Source organism: Geotrypetes seraphini, chromosome 4 (genome assembly GCF_902459505.1).
Source record: "Geotrypetes seraphini chromosome 4, aGeoSer1.1, whole genome shotgun sequence".
NCBI lineage: Eukaryota > Metazoa > Chordata > Amphibia > Gymnophiona > Dermophiidae > Geotrypetes > Geotrypetes seraphini.
In genome coordinates, this window is record NC_047087.1 from 185,506,715 (window position 1) to 185,533,196 (window position 26,482).

General features: G+C 44.1%; 1 protein-coding gene across 2 annotated transcripts in view; it reads left to right on the forward strand.

Moving 5' to 3' along the window:
* Nucleotides 1-26,482, forward strand: part of SGPL1 (sphingosine-1-phosphate lyase 1) — a 205,499-nt gene that overhangs the window by 169,753 nt on the left and 9,264 nt on the right. For both annotated transcript variants that reach the window (XM_033940957.1, XM_033940958.1), the window contains exon 13: nucleotides 21,964-22,084. In XM_033940957.1, the coding sequence (XP_033796848.1) occupies nucleotides 21,964-22,084 (121 nt within the window). The remainder of the gene's footprint in view (nucleotides 1-21,963; nucleotides 22,085-26,482) is intronic.

Below are 26,482 nucleotides of genomic sequence, written 5' to 3' on the forward strand. Positions count from 1 at the left end.
ATCTTGAATGTTTCAATCATGTCCCCTCTCAGTCTCCTCTTTTCAAGGGAGAAGAGGCCCAGTTTCTCTAATCTCTCAATGTATGGCAAGTCCTCTAGCCCCTTATTTTAGTCACTCTTCTCTGGACCCTTTCGAGTAGTACCGTGTCCTTCTTCAAGTACGGCAACCAGTGCTGGACGCAGTATTCCAGGTTGGGTCGCACCATGGCCCGGTACAGCGGCATGATAACCTTCTCCGATCTGTTTGTGATCTCCTTCTTAATCGTTCCAAGCATTCTGTTCGCCCTTTTCACTGCCACCATGCATTGCGCGGACAGCTTCATCGATTTGTCAACCAGGACAGCTTCATCGATTTGTCAACCAGTACTCTCAAGTCTCTTTCCTGGGGGTCTCTCTGAGTACTGCACCAGACATCCAGTATTCGTGTACAAGATTTTTGTTACTGACATGCATCACCTTACACTTATCCATGTTAAACATCATTTGCCATATCGCAGCCCATTTCTTGAGCGTCTTTGTCCTGTTGCAGGTCTTCGCAATCTTCCTGCGTCTTTACTACTCTGAATAACTTCGTATCATCTGCAAATTTAATCACCTTGCTCGTCGTTCCAGTTTCCTTGTCGTTTATAAATATGTTAAAGAGCACAGGCCCAAGCACCGAGCCCTGCGGCACTCCAATGGTGTCGCTTTTCCAGTCTGAGTATTGTCCATTTACCCCCACTCTCTGTTTCCGATCAGCCAACCAGTTTTTGATCCACGTGAGTATTTCACCCTCAATCCCATGGCTTGCAATTTTTCAAAGTAGTCATTAATGCGGGACCTTGTCAAACGCCTTCTGAAAATCCAGATATACATTGTCGACCGGGTCATCTTTGTCTATCTGCCTGTTAACTCCCTCGAAGAAGTGCAGCAAGTTTGTCAATCAAGATCTTCCTTTGCTGAAGCCGTGCTGGCTGGTCCTCATCAGATTGTGTCCGTCAAGCTGGTCAACGTTGCGGTCCTTATCAGTGCCTCTACCATCTTTCCCAGTATCAAGGTCAGACTCACCGGCCTGTAGTTTCCTGGATCTCCTTCGAACCTTTCTTGAAGATTGGCGTAACATTCACAACTTTCCAGTCTTCCGGAATCCTTTCTGATTTGATCAACAGATTAGTTATTAGTTGAAGCAGTTCAGCTATAACCCCTTTCAGTTCCTTGATTACCCTCGGATGGATGCCATCTGGTCCAGGGGATTTGTCATTTTTAAGCCTGTCAATCTGTCTGCAAACCACTTCTAGACTGACCGTCAACCCAGTCTGTTGCTCGTCTTCATTTCCTAGGTATAGCCTGTCAGCTTCCGGTATGTTGTGTATATCCTCTTCTGTAAACACAGATGCAAAACACGTGTACAGTTTGTCAGCGATGGCTTTGTCCTCTTTTAGCACTCCCTTTATTCTACGGTCGTCCAACGGCCCCACCTCTTCCTTCGCAGGTAGTTTCCCTTTAATGAATCGAAAGAACGGCTTGAAGTTTTTTGCCTCCTTGGCAATTTTTTTCCTCGTAGTCCCTTTTGGCCCCTCTTAACACCTTATGGCACCTGCTTTGATGTTACTTGTGCTTTTTCCAGTTTTCGTCCATTTTTGACCTTTTCCATACTTTAAAAGAAATCTTGTCTCTGATTACTTCTTTCACCGCTACAGTGAGCCATGCCGGTTCCTTGTTCTTTTTCCTCTTGGATCCCTTGTTGATATGCGGTATATATAGATTTTGTGCCTCGGTGACTGTGTCCTTAAAAAGGGACCACACTTGCTCTAGCGTTTTTACAGCATCCTCTTCTTAATCTTCTTCCTCACCATGAGTCTCATCCCTTCGTAATTCCCTTTTCGGAAGTTCAGCGCTTGGCCGTTATTCTGGATCGTTGTTTCGCCCCCGTGTCCAGGTTGAAGCAGACCATATTGTGATCACTGCTTCCAGCATCCCTTCTACATCTTGCGCCGGTCCTCGTAGCCCTAGGTTCGTCCACTAGTGGGTGTAGCGCAGGCTGAGTAGTTCCATGGATGCACGCCCGGGATTGAAGCCGGACTGCGTACCTCAGGGAGGTGTTTACACCATGTGTCCAAGGGTGGCGGAGGTCAGTGGCAGTGGTGGTTGAGCCAGTGGGGCAGGCAGAAGACTTGAAATCCAGCTTTCCAGCTTCTTGAGGCTTTAGATCTTCCTATATGCTATTTCCAGCATTGCTTGTAGCTTCTCTCATACAGCACATGGAATACTGAGTAACATAATGACAGCCAGTTTTAGTGATTTTGTGGGGTCTTCAGGAAGGATTTTGAGGTGGTTTCTTTACATGCCTTACCCCTCTCCACCTCTAAAATCCCCAAATCGTTTTTTAGGGATTCCTGTTCCTTTCCCAGGCTGTTTTATTGGATTTTTCCTGATTTGAATAAAACTATTGTTTTTCATAGTTAGGAGCTTCATTTTTGCTCCAAACCTCGCAGACGGCCTCTCCAGGACAGGATGGATTTATCCCTCTTTGTGGCGGATAGTTGTTGGAGGCGCATTCGTGTTCTACATGCGCTGCAGCCTGCAAGGGGGGTGAGGTTTGCACAGATGCGGTGCCTTCTACCTCCGAGGAGTCCCTGCATGAGCCTTCTGCCCCAATTTCCATGAAAATCGCATCCAGGGGCCCTTAGGAGAGCGCAGATCGACAAAGCACAAGTGCAGTTCCGGAGAAAAGCCTCATAAGTCTTCCAAGCACTCCAAGTCTGAGTCGCACAAGGTGGCTCTCACCGCAGCGGCTCATGATAATGTGTTTGCTGCATCGCATAGCAAAGCACAGGGGCCAGTGATCCTAGTGATTCCCAATTGGCCGAGGTAGCTGTGGTATGTCGACCTAGTTCAGCTACGGCGGGGTTGAAGGCTGCTGTTCCCTTGTCACCCTCGTCTCCTCATGCAAGAGCCGATCACTCTGCAGGACCCGGGGCTATTCTTCTATGGTGATTGCTGTGTTGCTTCATAGCAAACGCAAGTCCACGGTAGCGGCCTATGCAAAAGCTTGGAGGTGCTACCAAGCATGGTGTGACAACTGACATGAGGATCCTTCTTCCTTCTCAGTTCCTCAGGTGCTGGAGTTTCTGCAGGATGGGGTGAAAAAGGGCCTAGCAGTGGCTTCACTACAAGTTCAGATTGCAGGTCCTGCATGGGCTCTGTTGCCTTGAGGGGCACCTTGGTGAGTCATCCGGACATGTCCCATTTTTTACAGGAAGCGGTTCGACTGCGGTCTCCTTTGCACCTCCCTTGTTCCACATGGAATCTGAATCTGGTTCTCCACTCCCTGACTCGCCCACCTTATGAGCCTCTGGAGTAGGCATCCTTGATAGATCTCACTATCAAGATAGTATTCCTTGTGGCTGTCACTTCGACTCAGAGAGTTTCAGAGCTCCAGGCTTTTTCTTGTTTGGATCCTTTACTGTATATTAAGGATTCTGTGGTGCTCTTGCGTAAGATTCCTTCCTTTCTTCTGAAAGTGGTGTCTGTCTTCCATGTGAATCAGTGTTTGTGCCTTCCAGCTCGAAAACCCTGGACTGGGTACTGTGGTCCCTGGATGTGCGCAGGCTTTTGTTGCGGTATTTGGAGGTTACCAACGAGTTTCGTCTCTCAGACCATCTGTTTGTCCTGGTGGGTCCTGCACATAAAGGCAGGCTTACCTCTAAGGCTACCATTTCGAGATGGATTTGAGCAGCCATTCCTGCAGCTTATATGGAAGCAGGAAAAGAAGCTCATTCAACCAGAGGGGTTGCCTCCTCCTGGGCTAAGTCATCGGTTGTGTCTCTGGATGAGATTTTAGGGCACACCTTCACCAAGTTTTACAGGATTGATATGGCGACCAAACAGGTTGCCACTTTTGGTGCCATGGTGTTAACAGCAAGCTCATCAGTCCCACCCTGATGTTTTCAGGACTGCTCTGTTACTTCCCACAGGTCCCGGAATAAAGGAGGATTGTTCAAGAACGAAAGATTAGGTTCTTACCTTTTCTAATCTTTCTTGTAAATCCTCCCTTTATTCCAGGAACCCGCCCTATATCTGTCTGATTCGCTGATTGCCTGCCTTGAGGTACTAGTAAGTTGGATTTAGGTTTCAGACCAGCCTTTATAAGAGTGCCATCTGACAGGATCTAGCACTAAATTTTTTTTTTTTTGGGGGGGCCCTAGTTCAAGTGCCCCCTTTTTCACAGTGCAGGCTGTGTTTACCTATAGCACTGTTTTGTCATTCGGGTTTCTGAGCATGGGGCATTGACGCCATTTGTGAAAGCTTCAGGTTTGAAAATAATTCTACATGCAAAATGACACCAGCGCAAGGTTTTAAAATTATAACCAGGATTTATTGAATTATTGGTTCTATTTTCCCATTATTAGATCAAAAGAATAGCATAATTGCTTACGTTGCGCTCATGGGAGATCATCATCGTGGCCAAAGGCTGGCCTTCTCACAATGGTCTCGTTTTTCTATCTCATTACAGTCTATTATATAACTTTTGGTTTAGTGACATCATCAAGTTTGACGACCAATAACATTTCTCTGGGTGGTCTCAAAGTTTAGACAAAGAAACATTCCTCCATGTTTAAAAGTTAGTCAAAGTTTCAGATGATTTCTGAATTAACATTAACATTCAAAAGAATTCACAATTATTAACATGGTAAATTCTCAGTCCTTCCATGCTGACAAGTTCTGAGCCTTAAAGGAAAAAACAAACTCCTAAGCTGACAGTTTCAAATTGCACAGTCTTACACAGAAATCTTACTCAGGAGGAAAAGGGGGGGTTAAATCCCCCTCTCCTCTTCCTGAAGCGTGTTTATGCTTATAAAACCATTTATATATCCACAATCATATTTTACATTCATGTCACCACATATCACATTCAGGGGCCCCAAACATTCATAATTTCATTCATATCTTGGCCATTCATACTTCATACATTTTATATCTCAGTTTGGAATATGGAATCTAATATGCTTTTTCTAACTGGTCTAAGCACATCTGTTTTCAATTAGAACCACGAGGCTAAAGGCGGGAAGCTGAACAAAGAACAGAAACTATTCACTGGCACAAGATGCTGGCCTAAGACAGGACAGTTATAGCACATACAAAGAACCTCCATGTAATCATGTAATCATGATTTCCACCATGATTTCCACCATGATTTAGTTCAACAGCAAAGTACACAAAAAAAAACACCATTCTTTTCCTTATATTAATCTTTAGTGTGTTTTTTTTCTCTGGCCTTAGCTACATTATATTTAAATGTTTTATTCACCTGTTTTTCGTACGCTTCTATTTGGGCGCAGTCCTTAACTAACACAGATGTTTGTCTAACTAGAATTACCCAGAATCATATGAAAAAACTGGTGCTACAAAAATACTGCACTATCATGCTTCTGACCTCAATATCGTCCCATTAAACAGCACCCCCTGCTGGCCACGAGCCATGCGCCACGACTCAGTCCCCTCTTGAATATTTCTGAATTTATGAAGTAATATTCAGAATTGAGCTCGTGGTCTTATCTGTGGCGCTGGGGTTCACTCTGGGTACGGTTCTTCTCATGGATCAGTGTGTCTGTGCAAGTATATTCTTTTAAATGCCAATTAGATAGCAAAAGCCAGAAAAATGTACTACCTAGGCCTGCAACGGCAGGTGCCTAGAAGATCTTACCCAAAGCTTACTTGAATTCTCTAGTGAGAATGCAAGCAAATCCCATCCACTATTCTAGATAAAACCCATCTAAGTGTACATTTATGTAAGTTGCTGTCTAAACCATATCATATAGGAAACTTACCATTCCAGTGGTAGTTAGACAGTCAGTGTCTGTTCTAGGTGCAAGTACAGTCCTAGAGCAGAGACGTCTGTTGTTTTATTCATAGAGGTATTCATGAAACTCCAGTACTTTTGAAGTTTAAAAGTCAGAAAATTTAGAGAAAGTATAGTTAAAGAGAAATAGAACCCTAGATTTCCCTAAGATAAAGAGAACCTCAGTATTACCTAATTTAATTAGTCCCTATGCTCAAAAGTGTTATGTTATAAAATCTTGGAATTAAATCAATAAAGTGTAAAATAATGCACAGTGTTAAGAAAACCCAAATATATGCTTAATATGGAAATGTACTCATGTGCAGATAATGCATGCACATCAGATATAAGTTTTCTTTTTCTGTGTGTGTTGCAGGAACTCATTTCTCAAATTAAAATCATTAAAAGGACTGATGATATCAGCTGTTAAACCCAATTAAACAATATTGTGGCACTGTGTTACAGCTTAGAAGCTGCCACTGTGTATAGAAATACAGTCATATGAAATAAAATTTAAAATACAGGATACACAAAATATTTTCTGAGAACAATGCATGAAGACAATGATAAAGAAAATACAGTTATTAATACAATATCAGAATAAGTCTATGAAATTATGCAAAAGCATAATTAAAGTTCAGAAGCCTAATTCAAATGAAGTGATTTAAAGTAACATGGTTTAAGATAAAGTCTGTTTTTTCGTTCAAAATTTTTATATGAGTCCAGAAATGTCTTTTGCAAATAATTTTAGCAACTTGTAAGGTCGGAGTCTCTAAATTAATTTCAGTGAAATTTAAATCATGGCTTTAAGAAGTTCATGCTGCAACGTTTTCATAATTCAAGCTTAGCTTTTCTGTAACTGAAAGCTTGGCTTTTCTGTACAACTGAAAGGTAAGCACAGCTCATTAGTTGAAGACAAAGGAACACTGAAATTCCCGCCGAAAATTCAGCATCGGAATTTTTTCTCTGTGTTCTCCACAGCTCTAGTGGTGGAATGTGGTACTGCTGGTCAGTGTAAATCCTGGAAGGAAAGCACATGTTCATTAACAAAAGAACAAAGAAAAAAACACATAGCACTTTATCCCCTCTGCAAACTGTACCAATTCTTGTATTGCAGAGTTACAGTTTCTGTGTTGAATTGTTGAAAGGATTCAAAGAAGGTTCTTAACTGAAACACAAAACATACAGATTAAATAGACTTTTTTCAGGGTCCTGTAGTACCAAAATTGGCCACAGGAAAATTTAAACATGCAGACACATTCTCTACATGGTAAAATTAGACTTTCTTTTTTTCTAACATCAGGGAATTATTCTCAATTCCATATTTTTTTTTAGGTTCCTATCCTGAAGAGCTTACTTGTAAAAAGTAAGCAAAATTTCAATTCCGAATTCATCCACTTACATAAAAGTGTATTATAATTGTTCTTTTCCGGTAACAAGGTTAACAAGCCTTTTGTTTCACATTTATTTCGATTTTCAAAAAATATAGGTACTTAACCTCTATTTTTCTTAATCTTTTTATTTTAAACTTCCCAATTTAATTTTAAAATGCATTTAAATTTAATTACTCCCTAATCATACATTTTGGACAATGCACAAGTTTAAAAATACTTTATAAACCATGCAGGGGTACAAAAATTCATATTCAAAATTAATTTGAACCCTGAGATAAAAATATAAAGGCAGGGATTTTATTTTTCCCTTATGCACACTTGCCTGCTTTTAAGCATGGTATCTGTTTTTTGGAATAAATCTTTTTCTTTTCCACAAAATTATCCTTTCATTGTTGAATACCAAGTCCAGCAGAATTCTTTTCTTTTCTCCCATCTTCCCTATCGAACTTCTCCATATCAGATCCCTTACAATCAGGTCATAATTCATAGCACATCCTTCCTTAACACGTCTCACAAAACTTTCTTCCACATTCTTGTACGTTCGTTCTACAAACTATCTCCCTGCTTTGAAACAGCCAAACATTTAATTTTCTTTTCCTTTTCACTTATGGCAAAATCCACCTTGTTTAAATATCACATTCTGACCCAACATTTCTTTTCTTGCAACACTCTTATAACTCTTTTAAAAAATAAAGGAACAAGGGAAAAATTCAAGCTACATAACGTCTTTTTTTTTTTTTTTCTTGTACAGAGCCCTTAGGCTACAAACAGCTTCTGAAACTCTCCCAAAGTACCTCCATTGTTCCTAACACCGCAGGGATCACTTAGCTATGTAAACTCTGCTTTCCCAATACACTGCAAGCCTTTTTGAACTTAAATCAACATATTCAACTTCTCGACATCAAAACAATTGAATTACATGCTAGTGCTTAGTTGGTAAAGTTATATTCACACTACATAAGCAAATACCTGTTGGAAATCTGTAGCCCTGAGACAAAAGAACTCCATTGCTGTTCCATTCCCTCCCCCTCTTTCCTCACGTGATAGCTCTGTGGAAGGCGAGGGAGGATAAAGGTGGGGGTGAAAATCCCCCATTTGCAGCCCGCTCTTTCAAACAAAGGAACAGCATAGCAAGGGAACGGGAAGCCATTAACTTTATTTTTCTTTTTCCAGAGACAAGAGAAAAAGTTAGGGCAAAGCAAAAAAGACAGAGAGAGACAGAACTGGAGTTTAGAAAGACAAAGCTGAGAAACACAGTTTCTTTTTTCTTTTCAAAGTAGTTACTTCAGATAGGCACTGAAAATGCACAGAGGGAGACAAAGAAGGAGGGGGGGTGCCCTCAGCCCGTTTTTTCAAACAAAAAGACGGGACAGAGGGAAACTTTTCAAAGTCAGATTAAAACAGACAGTTTTCTTTGTCACAGAGAGAAACAAGTTAGTTCAGAGACAAAGCTTAGACACACAGCAGGAAAGAACAAATTTGTTTTTTTCTTCAAACTTAATGACGCATTTTCAAACAAGCAAAAACTTACGTTCACAGAGGAGACCTGCTCAGATGGAAAAATGCCAGCACTGCAAGGTTTTTTCTTTCTTTTCACAACATTCTTTCTGTGTTACTTTTATTTCTAATTTTTTCTTTTTCTTTTTCCATTAATATTTAATTTCCACTAACTTCATATCATTATGTACAGATATATACAAGCATGCATGCTCCTTACTGTTAAATAATTTTTTTTTTTTATTATTATTAATTAATTTTTTTTTTCTTTTTATTATTTTTAAATTTTTTTTTTTTTTATTATTATTTTTTTCTTTAAACAGGCGTAATACTCACAATTTTCCAGTTTTCCGGTCCCGTTTTATCTCTAATTTCCGCCATATTCCTGCGCAGCCAGTCAACCTGTGACCACCTTTTGTTACACAACCATGCGAAATCTCCAGAGCTCCTAGAGTTTCCATGAATAACCTATAAGCTTTTTCAAGACGTCAAATTAGTTAGTTCCCGGGTTTCGGCACCAATTGAGCATGGGGCATTGACGCCATTTGTGAAAGCTTCAGGTTTGAAAATAATTCTACATGCAAAATGACACCAGCGCAAGGTTTTAAAATTATAACCAGGATTTATTGAATTATTGGTTCTATTTTCCCATTATTAGATCAAAAGAATAGCATAATTGCTTACGTTGCGCTCATGGGAGATCATCATCGTGGCCAAAGGCTGGCCTTCTCACAATGGTCTCGTTTTTCTATCTCATTACAGTCTATTATATAACTTTTGGTTTAGTGACATCATCAAGTTTGACGACCAATAACATTTCTCTGGGTGGTCTCAAAGTTTAGACAAAGAAACATTCCTCCATGTTTAAAAGTTAGTCAAAGTTTCAGATGATTTCTGAATTAACATTAACATTCAAAAGAATTCACAATTATTAACATGGTAAATTCTCAGTCCTTCCATGCTGACAAGTTCTGAGCCTTAAAGGAAAAAACAAACTCCTAAGCTGACAGTTTCAAATTGCACAGTCTTACACAGAAATCTTACTCAGGAGGAAAAGGGGGGGTTAAATCCCCCTCTCCTCTTCCTGAAGCGTGTTTATGCTTATAAAACCATTTATATATCCACAATCATATTTTACATTCATGTCACCACATATCACATTCAGGGGCCCCAAACATTCATAATTTCATTCATATCTTGGCCATTCATACTTCATACATTTTATATCTCAGTTTGGAATATGGAATCTAATATGCTTTTTCTAACTGGTCTAAGCACATCTGTTTTCAATTAGAACCACGAGGCTAAAGGCGGGAAGCTGAACAAAGAACAGAAACTATTCACTGGCACAAGATGCTGGCCTAAGACAGGACAGTTATAGCACATACAAAGAACCTCCATGTAATCATGTAATCATGATTTCCACCATGATTTCCACCATGATTTAGTTCAACAGCAAAGTACACAAAAAAAAACACCATTCTTTTCCTTATATTAATCTTTAGTGTGTTTTTTTTCTCTGGCCTTAGCTACATTATATTTAAATGTTTTATTCACCTGTTTTTCGTACGCTTCTATTTGGGCGCAGTCCTTAACTAACACAGATGTTTGTCTAACTAGAATTACCCAGAATCATATGAAAAAACTGGTGCTACAAAAATACTGCACTATCATGCTTCTGACCTCAATATCGTCCCATTAAACAGCACCCCCTGCTGGCCACGAGCCATGCGCCACGACTCAGTTTCCTAATATTTTATACCCTATTTTCTCATTTTCATTGTTTTGCATATGTTAATATGAGCAGAATTGAGTTGTCTGGTGGGGAGTTCCCCGTTCCCCTCTCTCTGTTTCTTATCTTCTGTAGATGTTCCTGGCTGATTTAAGACTGATTGTTATCCAAGGGGCATGCTCCCAGGATATGCTATCAGAGGAAGGAGTTAAGACATCAATCATCTGAGGCTTCCTACAATGCCTGGCGGCAAGGGATGCACAACACACTGGTCCTGGAATAAAGGGAGTATTTACAAGAAGAAGGTTAGCAAAGGTAACAACCTAATCTTTCGTTCTGGTTTCTCAGTAGTAGAGGGGATATTGGTGAGAGGGAAGGGAAGATGGGTTTTTTTGATCCTTGTTCTTTATATTTGTCATTTATAAAATGACAGTTGTAAAAAATATTGTTTCTTTTTATACTTTAATAAAATTATATCAATATTAAATCATAACTATTCAAGGCGTGTGCGGATGAGATCCGCCAGAGATTGCTGGGCAGGGCAGTAACGGGGATATTGCTCACAGAGACGGTCAGTGACAGGGATGGAGCTTGCGGGGACAGGGTGGTGATGGAGACAGAGCTCGTAGGGACGGTGGCTGTTACCCAATGCTAGCCTGCCGAAATGGGGAGAGAAAAATAATGGTCGCCACGGGGACAAGGCCATTCACCACCCCGTGGAGCAGTGAATGGTCTTGTCTCCACAGTGAAGTAAGGGAACGCGTGTGGTCCAGCATCCCCCTCCAACCCAATTGCCACCATCTGGCCATCTCCCTCCCTCCCTTCCCTCACCTTATGTGGCGAATTTCATTTTTCTTTTCCCAGCGGCACGCTTTCAACAAGTTGCGCGTGGCTGCTTGAGTTGAATCTTCTCCTCTGACGCAACTGGAAACAGGAAGTTACATCAGAGGAGAAGATTCAAGCAGAAAATAGGAACACAGAAGGGAGATGGTTTGTGCAGATGGGATCAGATGGTTTGCGGGGATGGGACGGGGACAAGCTCACAGGAATGGGGCGGAGACGGGGACAAATTTATTTTTCTCCGTGTCATTCTCTAGTGACATACAAATCTTTTCCCCTCTTGTTTAGTTCTCTAGAACATAATGGTTTGGGTGGCTTTTATCTTGATGCGATTAGATCACTTTATTGTAACCCGAGGGCTTCCCTTTTGATTAACGGGACCAGGACTGATTCTTTTCCTATTTTTCGAGGTACTCGGCAGGGTTGCCCCCTTTCCCCCTTACTTTTTCTGATTGCTTTGGAATCGTTGGTTTGTACTCTTAGGGGCTTTGCTGCGGTTCAGGGCCTCCGAGTAGGGGGGGGGATCGAGCTGAAGTCTCTTGCTTTTGCCGATGATTTGTTCTTAATCCTCACTCGACCTGAGGTTTCTCTGCCTACTGCGTTAGATCTTCTTTCTGAGTTTGGTTTTTACTCTGGTCTCTCACTTAATTTAGATAAGTCCTTTGCTTTGCCCTCTTCCCCCGGTCTTCGTCACTCTTGGAGGGGGGGTGTTCCCCCTTCGATGGGCTGATTCTTCTTTGAAATATTTGGGAGTGCTCCTTCCTTTAGATTTGTCTGTTTTATATCGCTTGAATGTCGAGCCCTTGTTTCTGGCACTTCAGAATAAGTTGCAGCTTTGGGGAAACCTACCCTTTTCGCTTTTGGGCCGTGTATATTTGTACAATATGCTTATTGTTCCATGTTGGCTCTATGTTTTTCAGGTCCTTCCTTTGTTTCTGACATCTCGGGATGAACGCCGATTAGAACGTATAGTCCAACGATTTCTTTGGCGAGGGAAGAGGCCACGCCTTCCTTACAAACGGGCGGCGACTCCATGGTACAAAGGCGGATTGGGTTTATTGAACCTTCGCTATCTAACTATTGGTTGTGGCATGCGCCACATAAATTATTTTTTCAGAGGGACATCTATATTCACTGCTTCCCACTTGGAACTTTCTTGTTTTCACTATACTCATTTTAGTGCTTATCTCCACTCGCTTACTTCTTCTCAGCCTGAGTCTCTCTCAACGAAGGTGCTACATCGTCCCTTGCGGAAGATTTGGCGCTGGGTCTGTAAGTTTCATTCTCTTTCTGCCTCAGTCACTCCATTTCTACCTATACGTTTTAATCCCTCCTTTTTACCAGGGATTGATGGGTTAAGTTTTGCTCGGTGGGAAACAAGGGGCATTCATTACGTATTTCACCTGGTTGATGATGATGGTAAAATTAAATCCTTCGCCAGATTGAGCGATGAATTTGGTCTCCCACCTACTGATTACTTTGCTTATATGCAGGTTCACCATTATCTTTCTTCGTTGCCTTCCAGATTTTTATAGGCCTCTTGCCATGAATTACTGTCCACGGCATTTACCATTGGTTCCCAACTTTCTGTTCCCCTTAAATTCCATCATCGCCATTTGAAAGATGAGTCCCCCATGTTTGATTTCACCGGCCCGCGAGAGGCTTGGGCTTGGGATCTTGCCATTGCCTTGCCTGATGATGTGATTCACCAAGCTGTCCGTAGATTACCTGCCTTTAGAAAATATACTACCTTTTGGGAGCAACACTATAAGCTGATTTTTCGCTTGTACATCTCTCCCAGGAGGGCGTATCTTTCAGGCTTCCGTGAAACTGATACCTGTCCCCGCTGCCATGTTCCTGATGCAGGCCTAGGTCATATGTTCTGGACTTGTTCTCACATTCGGACCTTTTGGCAAGCTGTTCTTACATTTGTGGAGCGTATTTGGAACATTTCAATTCGATGCTCGCCTTTACTGTTGTTTGGAGTTATCCCTCATTATTGCCCTCGTCCGAGGGGGGCTGCTGCCTTTCTTAAGTGGACTGTCCTTGTTGCCCTGAAGTGTGTTTTACTGAAATGGCTTGAGGGAGAGGCTCCGGATTACTCTATTTGGCGATGCAGAATGATCACTCTCTTGATGTGGGAGCGGCGTGATGTACAGGACCTTTCCTCCCTCCCAGGTCGTACTTTCCAATGTGTCTGGGAACCATTTTGGAATACTATGACTCCAGTGGCTCGTAGCCGTCTGCTTAATAGCTAATTTTTGTCTTTGTTTTGTTTCATGTACCTGATATGCCTGATACCTTGGTTTCTTCTCTGTTTCTGATTGTCACAATGTGAAGGAGGACCCTCCAGGGGAGGGGGGTTTGGGAGGTTGGGTAGGGGGGTCGGGAGGGGTGGTTCAGTTGGGGGGTGGGGTCGTTGCTATGTTTATACCAAAATGTGAGCGTATCTGCTGTTAACTCTGTTTCTCTGGTTGTTGTTTCTATTGAGCTCAATAAAAAATATATTTGAACAAATCTTTTCCCCGCATCATTCTCTACTTACAAGCAGTATCCACTGTGTTGTAATCAAATTTGTATGTGCTCATGAGACGGAATGTAAATGTGGAATTGAAGTTCTCATCATTTGTTAGATATTATCTCCAACCAGTGGTGTAGTGAGGGAGGTTGACTTCTGGGGCAGTGGCACTCGGCATTGCAGCGCGATGCGCCCCACCCCTCCCCTACACACTCTTCCCTGCTGAATGAGGACAGCAGGAGGAAGATGCTGCTCGTGCCTGTGAATATTTAAAGAAGTACAGAAATGCTGGCACCCCTCCCCCCGCAAAGACTGTACCTGGGGGCGGTCCCCCTTCCTACACCACTGTCTAAAACATCTCTCTTATAGTGTCTATTAATGCTGTCCGATTCAGGAAAAAAAATTTTGATTCGATTCAGTCTATTGAATCGATTTTTCAATTCAATTTTCCTGCCCAACTGGGTGGGATTTTATTTTTATTTTTCTTTCAAGCATCCTGGTGGGTTTATTTTATAGTCTCTTCACCCCCTTTGCCATCTCCTACCCACACTGGCGCTGTGGCGTTAACAAAAAAGACTTTTCCTCTCTGTTAAATCCTAGCTCAAATTCATGGTCTAACACCAGCTCTGGCAGGATGCACATTTCAAATCTGACATACTGTAATCACAAAACAGAAAATAAAACTATTTTTTCTATCTTTTGTTGTCTGGTCATTATTCAAATTATGTTGGTCCCAGGCTCTGGTTGTCTTCTGATCAGGGTCTCCTTCTTTCTCTGTGCTAACCATCCATCTTCCAACTGTGTCCTCCCCTTCCATTTCCCTTCCCTCCCCTGGAGGTCTGGCATCTTTCCTTTTTTTCATCTCCATCCCCACAGCTGGACTCCCACCATCTCTCCTGTCAAAGCTCAAGTTTAACAAAGCAATGGGGCCGGACAACCTGCACCCCAGGGTGCTTAGGGAGCTGAGTGATGTCTTGGCGGAGCCACTGTCCGCGCTCTTCAACCTCTCCCTTAGTACAGGCAGCGTCCCGTTGGACTGGAGGACGGCTAACGTCATTCCACTCCACAAGAAAGGCTCAAAGATGGAGACAGCAAACTACAGACCAGTGAGTCTAACATCGATAGTGAGCAAACTAATGGAAACTCTAATCAAACACCAATTAGATAAGATCCTGGATGAGGAGAATCTACGGGATCCCCGACAACATGGATTTACTAAGGGGAGATCCTGCCAATCCAACCTGATCAGCTTCTTTGACTGGGTGACGGGGAAGCTGGATATTGGGGAGTCCCTGGACATCGTGTACCTGGACTTTAGCAAAGCATTCGATAGCGTACCACACCGCAGGTTACTGAGCAAGATGAGTTCTATAGGATTAGGTAACACATTGACGAAATGGGTTGGGAGCTGGCTTGGAGGTAGGCTCCAAAGGGTGGTGGTGAACGGCACCCCCTCCGAAATGACGGAGGTGATTAGTGGAGTACCACAGGGCTCAGTCTTGGGCCCAATCCTATTCAACATCTTTATAAGAGACTTGGCAGAAGGGCTTCGAGGTAAAATAACATTATTCGCCGATGACGCCAAACTGAGTAATGTAGTGGGCAAATGCACAACAGACGAAGATTCAGTGCCCGACAACATGATGCACGACCTACTCCTACTGGAGCGATGGTCTAGGACATGGCAACTCAACTTCAATGCCAAAAAATGCAAAGTTATGCACCTGGGCAGCCAGAATCCATGCAAGTCTTATACCCTTAATGGCGAGATCCTAGCAAAAACGGTAGCAGAACGAGACTTGGGGGTAATCGTCAGTGAGGACATGAAGTCTGCCAATCAAGTGGAGCAGGCTTCGTCCAAGGCAAGACAAATCATGGGCTGCATACGAAGGGGTTTCGTCAGTCGTAAGGCGGAAGTCATTATGCCATTGTATAGATCCATGGTGAGGCCCCACCTGGAATACTGTGTGCAATTCTGGAGGCCGCATTATCGCAAGGATGTGCTGAGACTGGAGTCGGTGCAAAGAATGGCCACCCGGATGGTCTCGGGACTCAAGGATCTACCATACGAAAAACGGCTTGACAAATTACAGCTATACTCGCTCGAGGAGCGCAGAGAGAGGGGGGACATGATCGAGACGTTCAAGTATCTTACGGGCCGCATCGAGGCAGAGGAAGATATCTTCTTTTTCAAGGGTCCCACGACAACAAGAGGGCATCCGTTGAAAATCAGGGGCGGGAAACTACGAGGTGACACCAGGAAATTCTTTTTCACTGAAAGAGTGGTTGATCGCTGGAATAGTCTTCCACTACAGGTGATTGAGGCCAGCAGCGTGCTTGATTTTAAGGCAAAATGGGATCGGCACATGGGATCTATTCACAGGGCAAAAGTAGGGGAGGGACATTAAGGTGGGCAGACTGGATGGGCCGTGGGCCCTTATCTGCCGTCTATTTCTATGTTTCTATGTTTCTCAACTACCCTTCATCCAGCATCTCTCCCTCCTTCCCCACCACCCCACGGTCCACCAGCTCTCCCTTTCTCTTCCTAACTACCCTCCTATCCAGTATCTCTATCCCTTGTGTCCAACTTCTCTCCCTTTCTGTTCCTTACCTCCCTAAATCCCTTTGTCCACCATTTCTCTCCCTCTCCCTGTTTTTAGACCCATTATTTCTTCCCCTCTCCCTCCCCCAGTCCGGTAAATGCACGTTTCTTTGAACCCCCCCTTCCCTTCCTCCATGTACTTCTACACCAGGGCCCCCCTCTCCTGAAAGCCTGCCCCCCCGAAGGCCTGCATGTTCCTCCAGCTTCCCCACTCTTACTTTAAGATAATACAGCAGCCTACAGGATCGCCGGTGCTGAAGCGATCCTTGCAGCTGCCGTCGTCCTCAGCAGCACGTTCCCTCTGCCATGATCCTGCCCCTGATGTCAGAGGAGGGGGCGGGACTGCAGCAGAAGGAACGTGCCACTGAGGACAACAGCAGCTACAAGGATCGCTACAGCACCGGCGATCCTGTAGGCTGCCGTATTATCTTAAAGTAAGAGCGGGGAAGCTGGAGGAACATGCAGACCTTCCCAACTGATCCTCCCCCTTTGACCCCTAAAGCAGGAGTGGCAGTAGATGGCCATCAAGAGGCAGCGCTGCTGCTCCTGCTTTAGGAAGGCACGGGGAGGAGGGTCAGTCACCGAATCGGGAAGCCAATTTTTTTTTTAAAAAATTTTTATTGAGTCGATTCACCTGATTCGAATCGGGAATCAGGCAGCACTAGTGTCTATAACTTTGATTGCCAAATGTCATATACAGCTACACTACTTTATAGTAGCCATTTGCCATAGATAAAACATCTTACATGGGGAAAAGACTTTATAAAGGAAAGGGTAATTTTAAAAGGGTGCCTATGTTGCACATTTTTTATAAAGACAATATGTATAAATATGCCTTTGTAAAAGTCCCAGAAAAGCTGATACATGCTATTGCATCAGCTCTGAAGCAGGAATAATTTGTGTATTAGCTAGTAAGAATTAGTGCGTATGTGTTCATTTTATAAAATACAAAGGTTAAGTGCCGGTTTCATTCCTGTTCTACCCATGCTCTGCCCTCGGAAATACCTACACAGTATTGCATGAATATAGGTGCAGTTAAATATGTGCCTAGGTGAATGTGTAATCCAACATTCTGCATGCTCAGGTTGCTGATAAAATTACTCCAGGGTATATTTGTATCCTAGAGCAAATGCTTCCTACTGTAAATGGACCAGAATTTTCCTACAGCTTATTTTAAAAAATAATTCCACATTTGAGTTATGAAATCGTCTGGGAAAAACAAAGAAAAAGGAAGTTTGATAATATCATGTACAATATTCCCTGCTGTCAGAACAATTGTCTTCTTAGAGGGCAATAGTTCCTGCTACATTTGATCTTTAAACTAACCAGAAGCCCTGTTTAAAAATCAAATTTTACTAAAAATATTGATACTGTTCCAGCCAAAAGGCCAGCTACAGAGACATCCTGGTGGCCTAGCAGCAGCACTGCCAAAAAGGAAACCTGTGGTTTCCTGTTTCTGGTCCTCAGGTCGGCTAGATTTGGGAATTCTTGTTGCCCCAGTTAGTACACAATAGCACCATTTATGAGTAGGATTGAAGACAAATGCATAGTGTTTCAAAAGTAACTCAGGTCTGTGTTTCCTTACTAAGGGATCTCATTGTAATGGCTAGGGATCTAGATAGTGGAGAATGAATTTGAACTTGTGGTTTTGGTAGAGGCAGGCCCCCTCTGATAAAAGACAGTGGTACTTCTAATTTAGAGATCACCTCTTCCCCATCACAAACATATTTGCCAACATTTCAAAATGATTGGGAATACCCAACACAACACAAATTACATAAGAACATAAGAATTGCTGCTGCTGAGTCAGACCAGTGGTCTATCGTGCCCAGCAGTCCACTCCCGCGGCGGCCCTTAGGTCAAAGACCAGTGCCCTAACTGAGTCTAGCCTTACCTGCATACGTTCTGGTTCAGCAAGAACTTGTCTAACTTTGTCCTGAATCCCTGGAGGGTGTTTTCCCCCATAATAGCATTCCAATTTTCTACCACTCTCTGGGTGAAGAAGAACTTCCTTACATTTGTACGGAATCTATCCCCTTTTAACTTTAGAGTGTGCCCTCTCGTTCTCTCTACCTTGAAGAGGGTGAACAACCTGTATTTATCTACTAAGTCTATTCCCTTCATTATCTTGAATGTTTTGATCATGTCCCCTCTCAGTCTCCCCTTTTCAAGGGAGAAGAGGCTCAGTTTCTCTAATCTCTCACTGTACGGCAAGTCCTCCAGCTCCTTAACCATTTTAGTCACTCTTCTGGACCCTTTCAAGTAGTACTGTGTCCTTCCTCATGTACATTGACCAGGTGGAGGCATACCATGGCCCGGTACAGCGGCATGATAACCTTCTCCGATTTGTTTGTGATCCCCTTCTTAAACATTCCTAGCATTCTGTTCGCCCTTTATGCCGCCACCATGCATTGTGTGGATGGCTTCACTGACTTGTCGACCAGTACTCTTTCCTGGGGGGGACTTGTCGACCAGTCTCTTTCCTGGGAGGGTCTCTCTGAGTACTGCACCGGACAACCTGTATTCGTATATAAGATTTTTGTTACTGACATGCATCACCTTACATTTATCCACATTAAACCTCATTTGCCATGTCGAGGCCCATTTCTCGAGCATATTTATATCACGTTGCAAGTCTTTGCAATCCTTCTGTGTTTTCACTACTCTGAATAACTTCGTATCATCTGCAAATTTAATCACCTCGCTCGTCGTACCAATTTCCAGGTCGTTTAAAAAATATGTTGAAGAGCACGGGTCCAAACACCGAACCTTGCAGCACTCCACTTGTGACGCTTTTCCAATCCGAGTATTGTCCATTTACCCCAACTCTTTGTTTCCGATCTGCCAACCAGTTTTTAATCCACATGAGTATTTCACCTTCGATTCCATGGCTCACAATTTTTCGAAGTAGTCGTTCCTGCAAGACCTTGTCAGATGCCTTCTGAAAATACAGATATATACTGTCGACCAGGTCACCTTTGTCTATCTGCCTGTTTACTCCCTCGAAGAAGTACAGTAGGTTCGTCAAGTAAGATCTTCCTTTGCTGAAGTCATGCTAGCTGGTCCTCATCAGATTTTGTCCGTCAAGATGATCAGTGATGCGGTCCTTTATCAGCGCCACTACCATCTTTCCCGGTACGGATGTCAGACTCACCAGTCTGTAGTTTCCCGGATCTCCCCTCAAACCTTTCTTGAAGATCGGCGTAACATTCGCCACTTTCCAATCTTCTGGAATCCTTCCTGATTTGATCAACAGATTGGCTATTTGTTTAAGCAGTTCAGCTATAACCCCTTTCAGTTTCTTGATTACCCTCGGATGGATGCCATCCGGTACCATGGTTTTATCGTTTTTAAGCCTATCAATCTGCCTGCATACCTCTTCCAGACTGATCATCAACCCTATCATTTTTCCATCTTCGTTTCCTGCGTATAGCCTGTCGGCTTCCGGTATGTTGTGTATATCCTCTTCAGTAAATACAGACGCAAAAAATGTGTTCAGTTTGTCGGCGATGGCTTTGTCCTCCTTTAGCACTCCTTTTATTCCATGGTCTTCCAACGGCCCGCACCGCTTCCTTCGCGGGTCGTTTCCCCTTAATATATTGAAAGAACGGCTTGAGGTTTTTTGCTCCTTGGCTATTTTTTACTCGTAGTCTCTCTTGGCCCCTCTTACCGCCTTATGACACCTGCTTTGATGTTGTTTGTGCTTTTTCCTGTTTTCGTCCATTTTTCACCTTTTCCATTCCTTAAATGAAGTCTTCTTGTCTCTGATTGCTTCCTTCACTGCTACAGTGAGCCACACCGGTTTCTTGTTCTTTTGGCAGCGTCCGTTCTACTTCTACACCTTTCGCCGGTCCTCGTAGTCCATTAAGAGTTAAGTCCAGAATTGCATTTCCTCTCGTATTTTCTTTGACAAGTTGTTCCAGGAACCAATTGCCTACAGCATCCAGGAACTTGGTCTCCCTACTGCAGCCGGAGGTGCCTAGGTTCCAGTTTATCCCTGGATAATTGAAGTCACCCATGATAACTGCGTTGCCTCCCTTGAAGTTGCGTTTAATCTCGTCCGTCATTTCTCCATCAGTTTCTTCGGACTGCTCTGGGGTTCGGTAGTAGATGCCGATCTTCATTTCCGTTCCATTTGGCCTGGAATTTTTGCCCATAGAGATTCTACCTTATTTTTTGTTTCCAGCGTGTTCTCTCTGGTAAACTGAATTCCCTCTTTGATGTATAGGGCAATACCCCCACCTTTTTAACCTACTCTGTCTCTGTGGTATAGCTTGTATCCAGGTAGCACAGTGTCCCAGACATTTTCCTCGTTCCACCATGTTTCCGTGATGCCGATGATGTCAAGGTTATCTTTTTGTGCCATAGCTTCCAATTCCCTCATCTTATTCCTTAGGCTCCTTGCGTTTGTGTACATACACTTGAGTTTGCGGCCTGTTACTTTCTTGCGTCCCTTTCGATCCGTCAGGATTTCTGTCTTGACTATGATCCGGTGAGTCATCCCCGCAATCTTCCTGCATGGTATCCTCTGGGTATACTGTTTATTGAACCAGCAACTCTTGGTCTACTGTCGGCTTTCCCCTTCTTCCTAGTTTAAAAACTTCTCAATTTCTCGCTTGATGTTGCTTGCAAGTAGCCTCGTTCCATCTCCGCTGAAGTGGAGTCCATCCTTCCTGTATAGCTTGCTGTTCCCCCCAGAATGTCATCCAGTTGCGCACAAAGTGGAATCCTTCTTCCTCACACCAGCACCTCATCCATGCGTTGACTGCTTGCAGCTCTGTCTGCCTCTTCTCGTTGGCTCTAGGTACCGGCAGAATCTCTGAGAATGCTACCCTCGGCGTTCTGGCCTTCAGCTTCCCTTCTAGCATCTGGAACTGGTCCTTCAGTGCTTCCCTGCTGTAGTTCCTGTTGCTCATGTTGTTTGTCCCCATGTGTATCACCACCGCCATATCTTCCTCTTCCACATTGTTGATGATCCTGTCGATGCAGCTCACTATATCATCTACCACCAACTCAAAGAACTGGCTCTAGTAATCACAAAATGGCAGTGAATGGGGTTATAACTGGATTGGTTACTCAGATGTAGAGAAGATTGATCCTAATGAATGATAACCTTTGTGAAACATTGAGTATTTTATTATAAAAGTTTTAGGAAGTTACTTTGGCTACAGAATGGCATGTGGATCTGGAACAACACCTTAAGTGACCTTATCCTGAACTCTCTAACATACCATTCTTTCAGAAAATTACTAAAAACCCACCTATTCAACAAATTTACCTGATCCCTCAAATCTGCGCTACACCCACCTCATCTTACACATTCCTTTCTCCTACCCTATGCCACCCCATCTCATAACTGTCTATCTACCCCTTCCCTAATCTAATTGATGTTACCTCGCTGTCCTTACAGCACCTTTTATTGTATACCGTCTTGAACTGTAAAGGTATGATGGGATATAAATAAAGCTATTATTATTATTATATTCTTTCACTTCCCATTCATTCTGTGCTTAAAGTAGTTTTGTGACTGGAAAACTGTTATCTTTGTTTCATTCCACAGCATTCACATGTGCATTACCCTGCAGCACATAAAGCCTGGATTTGCAACACAGTTCATAAAAGATGTTCGTGAATCTATAAATGAAATCATGAAGGATCCTAGGGCTAAGACAACTGGCAAGGTACAGATTCTTTGCATTTTCTAAATTAAATATCGATTAATACTGCATCTAAAATAGTTTAGCAGAGAGATCTCAGGTTCATCTTGTATGCTTGTAAGATTTTTAGGAGCTCCACCTACCAGGGCAGGATTTAAAGGTAGGCTAAGTAGGTACATGCCTTAAGCCTGAAGAGTACAGGCGGGCCTGTAGCACTGCCTGCTCTGATGATGTAAGTATACCTGCCTCTGGGCCTGCTCCAGATGTCCAAGTATTTCTTTCATCATTATTCAGTGCAGCAGAACTCAGTCTTCAAAAGGCCATGGGCAGCGGTTCCTACACACTGCCCACAGCTGACCGAGAAGCCTTTCTCTGACACTGGGATTTTACATCAGAGGGAAGGTTTCTGGGTCGGCCTTGGGCAGCCTGTAGATACTGCTACCTGAGGCCTTTTGAAAACCATGAGTTTGGCTGCACTGAATAATGAAGGAAAGAGAAGGTGCTATTGGACTTCTGGACTGGAGCTGAGCCTGGCAGCACACTTTTCCAGGAGTGAGGCCAAGGAGGGGTAGAGGTGAAGAGGAGTGCCCATGTACTTGAGTGCCTAGGGTGGGGGTGGGCAAACTTTTTGACTCGTGGGCCACAATGGGTTCTTAAATTTGATAGAGGGGCCAGACCAAGAGTAGATGGATGAAGTGTTTGTGTGAACTAATATAAATTAAATGTAAATGTCATAACATAAAAGGTTTTGGTTTTTAAAAGGTAACAAAGCATAAAAACGTAAGGCTTATTGTACAAAATGAATGTACATGATCTTCTCTCCCTTCCTGTCCTTCACCCCAATTCTTCCTCTTTCCTTTTTCTCCCCCACATGTGCAGCATCTTTCTTCCTCTCTCACCCTTCCCTCTACAGCATCTTTCTATCCCTCCCATCTATCATGCAGCAGAACCCTTGCCCAGCTTCCATCCTTCCCTCCCTCCTTCCCCTTGTGCAGCCAAACCCTTAAGCACCCGCCCCCGCCACGCAGCCGAACCCCTGCTGACCCTCCATCCTTCCCTCCCATCTGAACACTGCCAACCGTGAGCTCTACATACTTCCCTCCAGAGCAGCTTCAGGCCGGCAGCACTCTAAACAGGCTGCTTCGCGGCCTTCTCTAGTCGGAGCCTTCCATGTGCCATGTTACTGATGACATCATCAGTGATGTGGCAGGGGAAATTCCCCGACGAGAGGAGGCCACGAAGCAGCCTGTTTAGAGTGTTGCCGGTCTGACACTGCTTTGGAGGGAGGTGTGTAGGGCTCATGGTCGGCGGGCCAGATTAAAAAACTAAACGGGCCGTAGTTTGCCCATGTCTGGCCTAGGGCCCAATGAAGAATTAATCCTGCCCTGCCCCCTAGAACAGTGCATTTAGTTTTCTTTTCTTTGTGGAATGAAAAGCATTTCAGTGCTTGGATAAGTTTATGGTGTATCAAGTAAAAGCTGTGAGACCAGTTTGATTCTGATAACCATGTACAGTTGGTGAAAAGGAGATGGAGGAAAAAAATGACAGGAGATGGTCCAAAAAGCTTTATAGGACTTCATGTTTGTTCATGATTTTGATTTTACCATACCACCTTTCATCCTATATAATAAAAAGCTATCCGCGCATGCGCACTCCTATTTGCGTGTTCCGTGCGCTGTAGGTCTGTGGCCACAGGAGTGCGCATGCGCGCCTACCTGTGACAGTACCCGGCACTCTTGGACGCAGGCCTTCCTGCTCTTCAACTCCTCCGAATCAGGGAGACCGCACCACCCGTCGTGGCCTCCCCCGAGGTGAGGCCGAGCTGCGTACTGACCTCTCCGACAGGTCGTGCCGGTGCGACAGCCACGTGTAGGTCTGTCTCTGCAGCAGCTTCAGCACCGAGGTCAGCATCATGGCACGCCAGGCATGTCCTTGCCTCCCCCGCTGCTGGGCTCGGGCTCCTGGGGGCCGGCGGCGCGAGCCGCCTGGCCGGTGCTTAGGCCCCGCTTCCACCCGACACGGCGCCGCCAGACCCGGACAGCTTCACACGAGTAAATAACATTACGGCCCGACACTCACAGACCCGCGGGCAGGGTTGCCATGGAAACCCAGCCGGCATAACAAGGCAGCAAGACCGGTCCTGGAAGAGAAAGGGAAAGTGAGGCAGAAAATGGGTGAGAAAAGGAGAGCAAACCAGTGAGAGGGGGCAAAAGGGGAAAGGGAGGAAGAATGGGAGAAACCCCGGCCAAAACCAAAAATAAAAACAACCACTGCCACAGAGGGGGGAAAGGGACGCTTCCATTTGGGGCAGGGAAGGGTGGGGCTTCTCGGTGGATTAAGAGGCTCCAGGGACATGGGAGAAAAGGGGGCTGGAAGCTGAAAGGAAAAAGATGGGAGAAGAGGGCTGGGGGGGGGCTTAAAAATGAATTTGGAGCTGGGGCTGAAAATAGGGGACATGTGAGGGAAGGAGGCTTTAACAGGCTTAAACACTAGAGGGGATCAGGAGCGACATGCACAGCAGGGGCTTAGAGGGCAAGAGAGCTGCAGTTGGAGAGACTGAGGAAGGGAATGTTCAGATAAAGAACAGAGACTGAAGAAGGAATAAAATTAAAAAAAAGAGACACCTACAGGGAAACACAGGATCAGGAGCATACAGAGAAAACAGAAGTTTGAAGGAATCAGGAACATATACAAAAAGGAGAGCAGAGACCCCTGCAAGAAGAGAAAAAGAGCAAAGAGACTGGGGATGAGAAAGAGAGCCGAGATGCTTGCAGGGAGAAAAAGCTAGGCAGTAATGTTACAGCTTGACAGTGCAGAGTGAGGAAGAAAGCAGAGACAGCGCTACACAGGGAAATGGAGGGAGGAAAGAGACAGAAAGAAAAAGACAGACAGACATATATTCTAGCACCCGTTAATGTAACGGGCTTAACAACTAGTACCAATATAATGAAACAATTTACAATCAGAAAGAAAGGAAAACAGAGAAGCAAAAAGAAGACCAATAGGATAGATAGTACTGCTCATTGTTTGCAAACTTTATTCTTTGTTCTTTTTATAAACTGGTTGTCAGGATATTGTCAGATGCAGAAAACAGTGTGATAAAATCAGGTCATCAGCTGCACACACAATGGAGGAAACCAGGGGAAAAAAGTTATAAGGCATATTTTCAAAGCACTTAGACTTACAACATTACATAATAATTCTATAATTTCCCCACTTGAGCACTGTGTATAGATGCACCTTCTTGTCCAATTTTTCTGTCTTAACTAGATTGTAAGCCCTTTTGAGAAGGGATTGTCTCTTCTATGTTTTGATGTACAGCGCTGTGCAACATAGTAAATGATAGCAGATAAAGACCTGAATGGTCCATCTGGTCTGCACCAGCAGAAAGAGAGGAGGAAGGAAGACCAGACCAGACCAGTGTCCCTCCTCTTTACTGGCGATCCACTCCCCCAAGTGCCGCTGCCGAGAAGAGGCCTGCCCACCTACTCCAGGCCTTCCAGCAGCCCAAGGGACAAAGCAACACCCATACACCACATTCATTAGCAGAGAGAGGAGTAAGAAGACCAGACCAGCGTCTCTCCACCGGCGATCCATTCCCCCATGTTCCGGTTGCCAAGAAGGAGCCTGCCCACCAACTCTGGGCCTCCCAGCAACCCATAAAGGGCTGCATGTCAGGTGGGCCTCTACCGCTAGCAGGCCATGCCAAAGGGTCCTTTGTGTAGCTCTTCGTGTGGATCAAGAGGACAGGGAGTAAAAATATAAATACAGTGTTCCCTCGGTCATTTGCGGTCGGCGGCTCACAGTCCTGGTCATTTGCAGTATTTTCCAACCATGAACTGCCAACCAGGAGAGGACAGCTGGAGAGGCAGGAGATAGCAGCTGAAGTGCCAGTGAGTGAAGGAAATCGCTCGCTGTATGCTCCGACCGCCTCTTCCTGCACTAAAGTCGGGCCTTACCATTCAGGAACTGCTTTGACATGCAGCATTAGTGCAGGAAGAGGCAATCGGAGCATACAGCGAGTGATTTCCTTCACTCGCCGGCACTCCGGTTGCTCTCTCCTGCCTTTCCCGCTGCCCTCTCTAGTCTCCCCCACGAAAAACCGTATTTGCGGTTTAACAAGATTCGCAGGGGTTCCTGGAACGGAACCCCCGCGAATATTGGGGGGGGAGTACTGTAGTAGTTAATTGATTTTACAATAGAAGTATGTGCTAGAAAGGATTGTTTGTAGTAATCTTTCAAAACCTGTAATTATAGTGCTCCCTAGAACAAATAGTCCTGTAGATGTTTGTGCAAAATTGATGGCTTAAAGTATATTGTTTACTAGGTGTAACATTGACTATAGCTAGCCTACATGGACCTCACACAAACTACCTCAGACTAGCAGAGCACTATGCCTAAATCCCCCCAGAAACTTTACCA